The sequence below is a fragment of the Rattus rattus genome, chromosome 2 (genome assembly GCF_011064425.1).
Source record: "Rattus rattus isolate New Zealand chromosome 2, Rrattus_CSIRO_v1, whole genome shotgun sequence".
Taxonomy (NCBI): domain Eukaryota; kingdom Metazoa; phylum Chordata; class Mammalia; order Rodentia; family Muridae; genus Rattus; species Rattus rattus.
Genome location: NC_046155.1, coordinates 214,297,402 through 214,311,370, shown reverse-complemented (window position 1 = coordinate 214,311,370; position 13,969 = coordinate 214,297,402). Strand labels below are relative to the sequence as shown.

Here is a 13,969-nt window from a genome sequence, read left to right as displayed (position 1 = left end):
TGACAGCAAACAGGCATGCAGAGAAGATCTGACACCCTCTTCCGGCCTCCCTGAGGACCATGTATACATGCAGTGCACAAGCATACATGCAATAAAGTATTTATATTCGTAAACTAAACATAAATAAACTTCAAAAGAACTAGCTTAAGTTAGGTTTGGTCCCTCCTCCCATCCCCAAGCTCCCAGAAATAAGACTCAGAATCAAAACATAGTTACAAATACCTTGGCCATATAAAGTCCTCTTCTGCCTAGATCATAATTTAAAATAACCCATTTATTTTAATCTACATCGTGCCACATGGCTGGTTACGTGTGCTCAGGTATCATGTGCCTGTCTTGTCACACTTTCTTGGCTGGCATTTTCCCAGAATCCTTCCTACCTCCCGGGTGTCCCACCTCCTATTTCCTGCCTAAGCCATACGCCATCATATTTATTATTGACATATCCATATAGCCAGAAGATAATCTCTTTACAAACTAAAATGGTAAGGGATCAAGAAAAACACCTTTGAAGTCTGGCCTGCACAGACATGCTCACGCATGTACTTATGCACACAAGTGTGTACACATACACACATCACATATACACCCAAACACAGAACTGCCAATTCTGCTTCAAACTTCATAAGCAAGTGTTAAAGAATTTAGTGCAGAAACCTATAGTGAATTCTCTGAAAATGTTCTGTTAAATATGCTTTTCCTCGACCTGAGAGAGTCATCAGTGTTGTCTCACATTGCTAAGGTGAGGATTTAAGAATCTTATAGACCCTCTCAAAGTTGCCATTTGGCTCTAACCCCGCAAAACACAAATTTTATTGAGAAATGTTCCTCAGTCAATAATTTGTTCATTAGGAAAGAGCCCTCTAAAACAGGCGATCATTCCTTCAGATGAATTTAGGTTTGAAGGCCAACAGTCTTCCATAACAGTAGAGAATTCTGAATATAACCTGTCTAGCAAATGAACACTTTGCATCATGCTATGTAGTGATATGTACCACATATCACTTCATTGCTCTGGTGAAAGCATTGATACCATAGAGTTCTACAAAGATTGCTATTTTACTTATTTGTCTCTTGTGCCTTTGAGGTCGCTTTTATTTTCATGCGTTCCCTGTTGTGTTTGGAAGCTAATAAGTGCTCAACCCCATATACACACGGGCATCGGGAGACAAGGTTATTTTTGGAAAGGTAAAATATAAGGTCATAACCAGAGCTGAAGTCACCCTCTCATCACAGAAGAGGTAATTTTGTTTCTCTGGACTACATATTGATTTTAAGGTCCATGCTAAAGATGGCTGCACAGACTTTGAAAAGGACAATCTCTTGTAGTGACACCAATGTAATTCTTTTTCTCTCCCTCGCTTTTCATACTTAACTGTTGTTCCCCTGGGAGACAGATTGGAGCATATCTAACTCAGATATGTCTCGTACCTGAAATAGCAGGAAAAGACTCCTGTCTCAGCGTGCCGCTTCTGCTCTCTGGAATTTAGACATTCTTCAGGCTGCATTTACGTACATGGGCATAATAATCCTTACATTAAAAAGCAGTCACTACTTGGTGGCTGACTCTCCAAGTGCTTCATTGTTCACTCCCTCACCTCACACTACCTCCAACTCTCGGTGTTTATTTAATAAGCAATTCAAGTATGGTAAACCATCTTGTCTGCGCTCAAGGCAAAACTACCGGCAGACATAATGATGACACTGTTGGGAGAAGCACCTTGAACTAAGCCTGTAATTCTCGTCCTAAAATACATCACTGTAAACAAAGCCCTAAAAATTATTTTCAAACTCTGACTTTACTCAGCCTCCCTCAGAGACTCCGTGGGTTTCTTCTTCTAACACACAGGTTCTCATGACACAGTGGATAATATGTGTTTCCAAAGGATACTAAGACTGACCCATGATAAGTGTTCATCAAATAACTAAAAATAACACAAAGGGAAATAAAAGAAAGGACAGGGTCTCACCCCCAAAGGATGTCAGGAGAAAACCCACTGTAGATTAAATCAAATAAATAACACTATACAGTGGACATAAATATCTATGCTGGAGTCCAGGTAATGTGTCAGTTTGCCTATACTGAAACAGAAGCACTGTGGCAAGTTGCTGATCTGTACTGGTTATCTGTAAGCAAGTGAAGCCCTCTACCAATCTCCATATCACATTTTATAGGGCTCTTAGGAAAATTAACAAATTGCATATAAGACAGGGGTGATGACTCAAGGGTGGAACACTTGTCATGAGAGACTTGGGACTGCATTTTGCATCTCTAGACTTACATAAAGCTGGCTGTAGTATAGTCCCAGGGCTTCTCCGGCAAGATCAGAGGTGGAGAGACTCAAATCCCTACAAGTACAGGGTCCAACTAGACTGACAAACACAGCAAAACGACAACAGAGAGACCCTGTTTCAAACAAGGCAGCAACACCCAAAGCTGTCCTTGGACCCTTGGCCTTCACACATATGCACATATGCCATTATGTATGCAGCTAAGCATGTTACACAGACACACACACACACACACACACACACACACACACACACACACAAACATGCATGCATGCACGCTCCCACGCACACACTCACTGGAGCTAACTCTTGGCTCAGACATGCATGTACAAAAGGTTCTGAGTTAGCAAAACTAGTTTCAAACATCACCTTAGAGCTCTCAGCCTCTAAGCATTCCTTACAGTGGCTACCAGGACAGATCTACTGGAGTTGGAGTTAAACAGACTAGGATTATTGAGTACAGAATGAGTTCTCTGTGAATGCTGTCATATGCATTAAATGGTAGACCCCAAACTCTCTATTCTCACTGCATCCTACCAGCAGAAGGAAGTAGAAACCCCAATGACACACAAGCCTCTTCCTGCTGACTATCAAAGCAGAGTGAAGCTCAGCAGATAAGTACTTAAAGAAGGGGAGCATCGTTTTAACAACCTTTCTAATACTCCTAACAGAGCATGCACAAATCTAAGAACACAGCCTCGGGTTTAAATGCAACAAGTTCATACACGGGCTCATTTCTTAGCATTGTATGAACTAACACTCTCAATCTCTCATCTCTCTCTCTCTCTCTCTCTCTCTCTCTCTCTCTCTCTCTCTCTCTCTCTCTCTCTCTCCCTCTCCCCCTACAGTCTCATCTAGTCTCTAAATGTTAAGGCCATAAACTATGGAATCACACCTCACTAAGTTTTACAAGGCAGAGAAATGGTTTCCTCCTTCAATCTTCTGCTTAATCTAAATTAGACCTTTTATTATATTTTTATAACACACAGTATATACAATTTAAATCAAAAACCGCAGGCAGTGATTTATGTTATTAGCAGTAGAAAAAAGGAAGTTGAAGATGGAATCTAATGTACTCATAATTTTAAATACTGTCAAATAGGTACTCCAGAGACACTAACGGAAAATTCAATTAATCATTTCAGAGAAACACATCTTCAAAAGAAAAAAGCAGTTACAATTTCAGTGAAAGACAAATGTAATGATATGTCAGCCTCCTGCCTCACCCTCACATCGAGAACAGAGCAGAACAGATAGGCAAACGGGGAAATGAGTTTGTTTCATGCGGTCATAGGATAAAAGGATATTTGAGAATCAGGATCACAGATGTAAAAATGTATAAGATCAAAGAACAATGTCTAGCCCAGTCCGCCATCTGCATTCTCCTTACATGAATGTAACAAGTTTCCCTGTGGAAAACAATAGTCTGACAAGCAAGGTGGAGAACGTAGGAATTCTCTCCTACTGATAACTGGCATTTAAACATATCAAAATTAGATGGTGTCCTTTATAAAGGTAAAGTTAAGTGAATAATTACAATCTGTTGATCACATTAAAATCTCTCATTACAATGTTTAAGAAACAAAAATTTCTTATCCGATTCCTTTCTATACGGAGAGAGAATTTTTTATCAAATTATGAACAAAAATTTTATGTAATGCGAAGAGTAATTGGCATGGTATGCTGAGAGGTGGGGTTGGCCTGGCAGAAACCATAGGAAGAGACACCTTCTATTATATACCACTTTATTTCAATGAACAAGAGGATCAAGGAGTAAGCTGGGCTGAGAGGCCAGCGACTTCCCAGGACAATGAATGCCCTGTCTCCATCTAACAGGCACACAGAGTCATACACAGATGTTTATGTAGGCATGAGGACTTGGTCTTTATGCTTTCATAGCAAGCATTTTGACTCACTGGGGCATCTCTCCAGCCCCTTGAACAAAATAAACTATCAAACCTTGCATTATAAAAAGCTGCCTCTTTTGTCTGAAGAAAATAAAATGGTATCTTAAGAAACTGAAATTTTGATCCACTTGGACATGAGCTTTGTACAAGGAGATAATGGGTCAATTTGCATTCTTCTGCATTCTGACCTCCACTTGAACCAGCACCATTTGTTAAAAATGCTGTCTTTTTTCCATTGGATGGTTTTAGCTCCTTAGTCAAAGATCAAGTGACAATAAGTATGTGAAGAGACTCAAACACATAGGCACAGGAAAAATTTTCCTGAACAGACCAACAATGACTTATGCTCTAAGATCAAGAATCGACAAATGGGACCTCACAAAATTGCAAAGCTTCTGTAAGGCAAGGGACACTGTCAATAGGACAAAACATCAACCACCAGATTGGGGAAAGATCTTTATCAATCCTACATCCAGTAGAGGGCTATTATCTAATATATACAAAGAACTCATGAAGTTAGACTCCAAGGAATCAAACAATTCTATTAAAAAATGTGCTATAGAGGTAAGCAAAGACTTCTCAACTGAGGAATATCGAATGGCCACAAATAACCTAAAGAAATGTTTAACATCCTTAGTCATCAGGGAAATGCAAATCAAAACAACCCTGAGATTCCACCTCACACCAGTCAGAATGGCTAAGATCAAAACCTCAGGTGACAGCAGATGCCTGCTAGGATGTGGAGAAAGAGGAACACTCTTCCATTGTTGTGGGATTGCAAACTGGTACAACCATTTTGGAAATCAGTCTGGTGGTTCCTCAGAAAATTAGACATCGTACTACCTGAGGACCAAGCTATACCACTCCTGGGCATATACCTAAAAGATGCTCCAATATGTAACAAGAACACATGCTCCACTATGTTCATAGCAGCCTTATTTATAATAGCCAGGAGCTGGAAAGAACCCTGATGTCCTTCAACAGAGCAATGGATATAATAAATGTAGTACATTTACACAATGGAGTACTACTCAGCTATTAAAAACAATAACTACATGAAATTCTCAGGCAAATGGATGGAAGTAGAAAATATCATCCTGAGTGAGGTAACCCAGTCACAAAAGAACACACATGGTATGTAGTCACTGACAAGTGGATATTAGCTCAAAAGCTTGGAATACCCAAGAAACAATTTTCAGACTATAGGAAGATCAAGAAAAAGGAAGACCAAAGTGTGGATGCTTCAGTCTTTTTTAGAAGGGGGAACAAAATACCCACAGGAGGAAATACAGGGACAAAGAGTGGAACAGGGACTGAAGGAATGGTCAGCCAGAGATTGCCCCACCTAGGGATCCATCCCATATACAGCCACCAAGCCCAGTCACTATTGCTGATGCCAAGAAGTCCCTACTGGCAGGAGATTGATATGGATGTTTGCTGAGAAGCTCTGCCAGAGTCTTACTGATACTTATGCTTACAGCTAACCATAGAACTGAGCACGGTGACCCCAATGGAGGAGTTGGAGAAAGGACTGAAGGAGCTGAAGGCGTTTGCAACCCCATAGGAAGAATGACAATATCAATCAACCAGCTACCCCAGAGCTCCTGGGAACTAAACCCACCAACCAAAGAGTACATATGAAGGGATCCCTGGCTCTAGCTGCATATGTAGCAGAGGATGGCATTGTCTGGCATCAGTAGGAAGAGAAGCCTTCTGTCCTGTGAAGGCTTGTTTCCTCAGTTTAGGGGAATGCTAGCATGTTGAGGTGGGAGTGGGTGGGAATGGGGACATCTTCACAGAAGCAGGGGAAGAGGGATAGGAGAGGGGATAACATTTGAAATGTAAATATATACAATATCAAAAATATTAAAACTATTGACAAAAAAGTATACATGAAAGCAGAAGAGTGAGATATCAAAGGTATTTTACACACACACACACGCACAAGCACACACACTCTCATAAATATATGGAATATATATTGATATATTTAATTTATATTATGGACATATTGAGTGAGAAAATGGAACTCATTTCTTATGAATTAAGTGCCCAGCAGAAATCAGTCAACTTTAGAACATCTTGATTCCTTACTGCTTGCTTCAGATGTAAAATACTCAATTTCCAAGTATTTCAAAAATTAGATCAAAAGTAGGCTAGTGGATGAAGTAAAGGATGGAGACAATGAGATAAATGGGAGAAAATGGTAGAGATTGAGTATGTCCAGAGGATAAAATATACTTGAAGTAAATTGTCTATATGAAACTCAACAAGGTGAATGATAAATATACACCAATAAAATTAAAAAAAATAAAACAAAAGAAACTGAAATGTTTAACTATGCTACACGTGCATGAGGACGTTAATGAGTCGGGTGGGAAAATATATAATAAAATTGAAACTCTAAGAATAATCCCAATGGACACATGCACAAAGTGAGATTGAGAGACTATCAAGCTATAAAGACTGAAAAAGTGTTCCAGGCCAGTCAGGAAGTTCCTCACCCTTCAGATGATATAGAGATACAGTAAAAATGGGGGAGCATTTGGTGCATGGATAACTGGACAAAAAAATAGAAATAAAAATAAACAAATAAATAACCTGACCAAAGCCCAAAAGATGAGCTTAGGGGAATCAAGACTTATGATCAAGGGAGGAAGAAAATAAGATTATATCCCATTTGAAGTCTTCTGGAATGTATATGTTTGCTAAACTACAACATTCTATTATTCTGGCTTCTCAATAGTATGTTAGTCCTTGTCACTCTTTGCTAAGCTGTAAGTTACAGACAGGAAAACAATTCCCCATCACAACTCAGTAGTTTCTCAACTGATAGCAACTCCAATGCTACCCAGGTCAATAACCAGGGCATCCAGCATCCGGGTATCTCCTTCGTGCCTTCTTGTCATGCCCACCCATAAGTAGGCACACTAATAGATGTCTAATTCGGCAATCATTGTACCTATTTTGGTTTTGTTTTGTTTTAATTTTATTTATTGAATGTATGAGTGTTCTGCTGCATACGCATCCGCCTGCCTGAAGAGGTCATCGGATCCCCCTTATAGATAAGATGGTTGTGAGCCACCATGTGATTGCTGGGAATTGAACTCAGGACCTCTGGAAGAGCAGCCAGTGCTCTTAACCACTGAGTCATCTTTCCAGCCTATTTTTGAAGCGTATGGACATTAAATGAAACACTCTTGTGTCTGATTTCACTCCCTGATGATGGTTTTAAAATCCATCCATCTTGCTGCTTACAGCATGAGTGAACGCATTCCCATTGTGGCATGATACCTACTTCACTGTATGAACACACTCCAGGCTTTGGTACACTGTACTGACAGCGAGTCAGGCTCCTTACACCTTGGAACTATTAAGGATGCTGATTCTATATGCATTTGTACCTTCTTTGAATGAACACGTGGCTCTGGCTCTCTGGGCTTATAGCCAAGAATAGATTAGCTGCCCATTAGGCTGTACGAGGGGCTATGCAGATCGTGAGTCTACAGTACCCGGAGATGCTTCGTCTTGTTCTCCATTCTGCTCAGCAACACCTGGTGTCGCCATGGTGCAGCTGAACTCCTTATACCTTGACTTTGCATCCCACTGATGAGTGGCTTCTATTTTGCCACAGGGCTCATTCATGAAGCCTTTGTTCTTCTGCAAGCTATTTTGAAACATGTAAGGTCCTTCTTGCCATAATTACTGTCATCTAACAAGCTAAGAACTGCTCTAAGATGTGGCAAGCAGTCACTACCAGTAGCATATTTCTTATGAGAGATTATTTCCTTATTTTTCTATATTCTTCCCTTAGTATTCAAAACTTGTGTATTTACAATGTCTGGGTTTTTTAAACCCTCTAATGGCCAATAAAATATCAATAATTAACAATGCCCAAGTACCGCAGAAGGTTCAATACCGTGTCTGCTTCAGACAGACAGACTTCCTATGACAGAAGGCATGAGTTGGCTTGGTTTTGTTTCTGTTTATATTTTTTTCAGTAAATAAAGTAAACAGGCCTACCTATTTGTATGAACAAAGAAAAGATGGGTCATTTGAAACTTTTGAAATACATTTATCCATCTTATTTCATGTATAGGGATGCTGTACATACATATATGTGTATGTAGTATTGCATGCCTGGTGCCCATGGAGGTCAGAAGAGGGCATCAGATACCCTGGAACTTGAGTGATAGAAAGTTGTGAACTAAGTGAGGTGATGAGGAGGGAACCCTGGCCTTCTAAAACAACAAGTGTTCTTAACAGCTGACCCAAGTCCCCAGGACAGATCATGGAAATCTGGTAAGTCTAATCATGTCTTCTTTGCCAATATATGGGCAGATTAATGTACAGTAGGTTCTTTGAAAGAATATTAGAAAGGAAATTAGACAAAAATATCTTGTAAAAAAAACTGAACAGGGCTAGAGGGGATGGCTCAGTTAGTAAAGTGTTCACCTTTCAGGTGTGAGACCCTTCCTTCTAGCTCTCACACCAAAGCTTGAAAACATAATCCTAACTGGAAAAAAGGGTGAGACAGGGGGATCCACATGGGCCAGCCAGATAAGCCAATGCTGCGAGCTCTAGGCTACCTTAAAAACCAAGACAAAAGATTCCCAAGAATAGCAACCCAAGTTTGCCCCTCACATGCACAAACACACATGTGCATGTGAATCCACGTGTACACTCACATGCGTACAAAACGGGTGAATAAAACAAGGATGCACACAGGCATTTCTCTCACTTCTCCTTAGACTAAACATAGTTACATTCTAAATAAATAAATAAATCCTGTCCATGACCTTTTCCCTTCCTTTGCATGATTAATTATTAATTGGAGGGTATGGTTGAATATCAAACACTTTCAATTTCTGTGCATAGCATCCCTTACTGTAGCCGATGATTAAGTAATTGTATAAAAGGTGAACCAACAAGGTCATCTGAGCATTCCTTTCAGCTCTCATTACACACCATCAATAGAAATTAGTAAAGGCAACATTTCCATAAATCAACACCTTTCTGATTATTCTCTGATGATAAACAGTCAAAATGTGTGCATTGCAGCCCACCTTTTTAATATTACATGAAAAATTAAGTCTAAATTTACCACCAAGAATACCAAAGTGAAAAAATGTACAGAGGTTTCTTTAATCAAAAGGAGTCGGAATAATATTGTGAGTAGCTTTGAAGGGAGACCATAAGCCAATGCACAAAAGGAAGTGAATCTGCCCAAAGTGTCAGAGTCAAGCATAAGAAACCAGGGGTCTCGAGTAAGCACTGCCCACCAATATATTCCTACACCAAGAAAACTGGGCCTTAGTGTAGCCTCAAAATTACCATTTGTCTACTCAGACAAGGGAAGTTACAGCTCAGAATAAGGAGAAGGCTTAATCCCAGCGTGCAACCATAGAACCATGCAAAAACACTCCCAAGAACATACTCAATGAATTATTTACACCCTTGTCTGAATATCTATCATTTAGGTTTTATTTTATTTGCTTTGAGAGCTTGTCATATTCCACTGATCATCATCAACGCTTTCTCCTTTTGTGTTTATGAATCATGCCAATTAGCAAGGTTTTTTAATTAAGCGCCATAATTGACATTTGTACACCCAATGGCGATGTCTAAAACTCACGATCAATTACAAAGGACAGGATAAATTTGTAGGAAAATCAATCTTACCTAATTTTATGTAATTATAATAAAACACTAAGATTGTACTTCAAAAGAAATTACTTGTAGAATATTAATATCAATTATATTAGTTAAAGCATAGAGAAAGAATATTATTTTTACAACATATAATATTATATAAAATCATTTGCTTCTTTCTAAACAACGCTGTTCTCCTAGGTACTATGGTTCAAATTTTGTGTATATGTTTCTGATTCTTATAATTATTCAAGTTATCAACAGTTACCAAGTTATCAACAGATAACTTAAGAGTTAGATCCAAACTAACATATAGTACTGAAAAAAAAATCACTATTCCCTCATTATGTGGAACGTATATATTGAAATGCTATTGTGTTATGCTTTTCACAAATTACAAAAAAATTCATGACCTGTCTTAAGCAATCATGAAATCTCATGAAATCAAAGTCAGTATCCACAACAAGTCCTAGGCGGTAAGAAACAGATCTCTGTGCCTTTTCTACAACATTTACCCAGAAAGCATCTCTGCTTGGTCATGTTATCTCCAAGGTTTCTCTCTACAGAAGAATTGGTTCACTCATGATCTGTGGGAGATTGAGAGCATTCATCTCCTGACCAGAGACCACTGCTTGCCTAGAATCTAACTAGACCACACCTGAGAGATACGATTAAAGGTATCCAAATGAAATCTCATGCTTAATATATTTTCCTATAAGCTTTGACTATTCATGGCTTCTTTTCTTTTTCCTCCTTTCTAGTTTTATTTGATCATTTTGACTTCTTATTAAGGGCAAAAGAACAAATGTTTACAAAGTTACATATTTTTTGCAAAGCACAGAAAGTTGCATTAAGAAGTCTTGAAGAGGGGTTGGGGATTTAGCTCAGTGGTAGAGCATGTGCCTAGCAAGCGCAAGGCCCTGGGTTCGGTCCCCAGCTCCGGGAAAAAAAAAAGTCTTGAAGAATATTGTAGGTTATTAAATAGTTTAAGGAAGAAGTAACAAAAAGTTTAAGATTTTTACATGTGACCAAATAGCCCAGTGAGTGGGTTTAACATTACAAATTTCTATTGTTACACACAAAGTGAAAAATTCCTTTTTATTTTTTTTTTCTGAAATATTCCTTAGACACCGAATTAGGAGAAAATGTCTTACCTTGAGGCATTTCGGGGGGCAGGTAATGGGGTTCCTGCGCACTGACATGGACCCATTCAAAGTCATCGTATAAATCCTGGTGGTAGTCGCAGGCCCCTGGCCCATCATCAAAAGTGCAGCCACCTAGAAAGGGAAGCGAGGAACATGGTGATGGTCTGTACAGCCTTTGTGGGTGTGAGAAAAGCCCTGAGCAGCAAGAGCTAGGCGAAAATATAAACCTAGCGTGGCACTGTGATCATACTAGTCCATGGCAGCCCTGTTGATCTCTACTCCCTTTAGTTCACCCAATACAAATTGAAACCTCAGTATACGCAACTTGTCAGAGCCCCAGATGGGAAGCCCAAGTTTTGAATTATTTTTAAAAAGATATATAAGATGAAGCTTTCCTTCACCTTATATATCTCCAAACACCATTGCCAATGTTACAGGAAAAGGGATAGAAAGTGAGAATTTCCCTTGCAATGCAAGGTCAAAACCGTGAGGTCCATGTTTTAGCCTCATCCATCCCTTGATTTAAAAGGTGTCCATGAGCTTGGCAGTGGTGGCGCACGCCTTTAACTGCAGCACTTGAGAGGCAGAGGCAGGCGAATCTCTGTGAGTGAGAAGTCAGCCTGGTCTAAAGAGCAAGTTCCAGGATGGCCAAGGCTACAGAGAGAAACCCTGCCTCACCTATCTTGGGTAATATACACACACATACACACACACACACACACACATACACGCGCGCGCGCGCGCACATGCCACCCGCTCGCCATGCATGCAACAGCTGCCGCATGTGCACGCACACTCACACACACTGCACGCACCACGCTACGCCACGCACGCACCACCCACTCGCCACGCACGCAACCACCACACTGGCTGCACCACGCACGCAGTGCACCCGCTGCATCACCCGTACGCACAAAGCACGAACGCACCTAAAACAGGAATAAAGGTGTCTATGATGTCTCACACAGTGAATAAATCGCACAGAGCTTACCAGGGTGTAAATAGTACTTGAGGCTTTTCTGGTATATTGTTTAGATTATTTTCAAACTCAACACAGTTGTAAAGTGAGAGAACCTGAAGCACAGAATGGATGAGATTAGCCTAAGACCCCCAGGCTTCCTTTGCTTAATGACGTGACGTTTTAAGAGCACCGGTCATCTTTACCCTCGGCTGCCTTTCCATGTGACTCTACTGCAGAAAGAAAAGTATTGCTTTTGCGTCTTAGCCCGCCTATAAAGGGTACACAGTGGGCTTAACAGTTTACTCAAATCGGGAAAATAGAAGGGGCCTATATGTCTCATCTTAAAAGAAAACTGATTACAACTAATGAAAATCTGGCAGGGACTTCAATGAGAAAACCCAATAACCTTTCAAGTAGCTTATTTGAATAGTGTCCATGGAGATCTGTGTGGAAAACTTGGGGGATTCTAAGGCAAGCAATCACGGCGAACAGGTGGTGCGCTTCAGACCATTTTCTTCTTCCCACTCTCCTCATCGAGTTTATCACTTTGAAAACAGGGAAAGACAGGCTTCAGCAAGGGCAGAAAGCAGGCACATCAAAGACAAAACTGTAAGGGACAGAGAAAACCACACCCCCAACATCCTTCTCAAAAGCAGAGCACACGATGGGTATTCTTGAGTCTTTGACTACGGAAATCCTTTGCTATGATCCAAAGTTCAAAAATGGAACGTGGATTATAGTGTTTTCAATATACTTTAAATGACCTGGCTTGCATAGGGGGTCTCAGGAAAGACGATGTACATGTCTTATAAAATTAATTGAATTCATCTCAAACCAACAAAAGAGGGGTACTAGGAAATGCATCTTTACATCGCAAAGGACAACTTTTTCTCACAAATCGTTTGCTGTCACAAACCCCAAAAGACTTACAGCTTTGTAATATATACCTTGCAGGGCCTCCATTATGCTTCACACAGGTCTGGGGCCCCATGTATATAAATTTAAACTACCAGTGGAAATGATATTGACTCATTTGGGAGACCAAGAGCTGTAGTGGTTGCCCTTCACAGACACGGCTAATTTCAGACCAGCATTCTGATTAACAGTAACAAGAGGAATAGCTATAAGAAGTAAGTGTGTCAACAGTGCATGTCACTACTGTATTAGCAATGCGTCAGGACGATGTTGAAATCATTGACTGATCAGCTTGACTTGAAGGATAAGAAAAATCCTTGAAGACAAATATTCAATCTCTATAAGTTCTAAGCCAAGAGGTAGCACAAAGCTACTGAACACATGGAAAGCACATTGATAAACCTTCCTTAGCACGTTCTTACAATCATTATTGTAAAGGGGATTTCTAGCTCAAAAGTATTAGGGACTAGTGAAGTGACAAAGTGTAGGCGAGAAGAGATTAATAATAATAATAATAATAATAATAATAATAATATAAAAACTCTAGGCTGATGAATGATACAAAATAGTCCATGTGATACAGGTGATAACAAGATGAACAAAATTCTAAAAACAAAAAACAAAAAACAGACTACACTCACTAAGGTACACCTAAAGAAGGGAAGACACACCAAGCAAAGAAACACAGTATGCCTTTCAAGATGTCCAACCCCACATCTAGGGGAATGCACTATCTGTCTTTTTCTAATGACCTCCTCTTCCATTCCAAATGAAATACTTGCGGAAGCCTTTCCTGAGCCTTGCTTCTTCTTACTGAGAAAAGAAGAACAAAAGCGGTGCGTGAAAACCGAGATTGCAAACAGGGAAAGGGGGAGAAAAGTAACAAATGCATAAAGAAACATGGCACCGTTAGGGCCCCAAAACATTTCTGAGGAGCAGCTATGAAACATATGGAGGGGGATTCAGGCAGAGACAGCTTAACATGAATGGTTTCTGATGCCATAGAAAGAAATCAGACAGCTCAATCTACAGTTGTACTGAAACCCCTAAAAGTTTATCCAGGGGTACACTAAGAAAAGTATACATCTGGCAGCATG

The 13,969-nt window shown here is 39.9% G+C and overlaps 1 protein-coding gene across 6 annotated transcripts in view; it reads right to left on the bottom strand.

The window, feature by feature from the left end:
- Ptprk (protein tyrosine phosphatase receptor type K) overlaps positions 1 to 13,969 on the bottom strand; it is a 495,630-nt gene that overhangs the window by 358,031 nt on the left and 123,630 nt on the right. For all 6 annotated transcript variants that reach the window (XM_032894914.1, XM_032894915.1, XM_032894916.1 and 3 more), the window contains exon 2: positions 11,006 to 11,128. In XM_032894914.1, the coding sequence (XP_032750805.1) occupies positions 11,006 to 11,128 (123 nt within the window). The remainder of the gene's footprint in view (positions 1 to 11,005; positions 11,129 to 13,969) is intronic.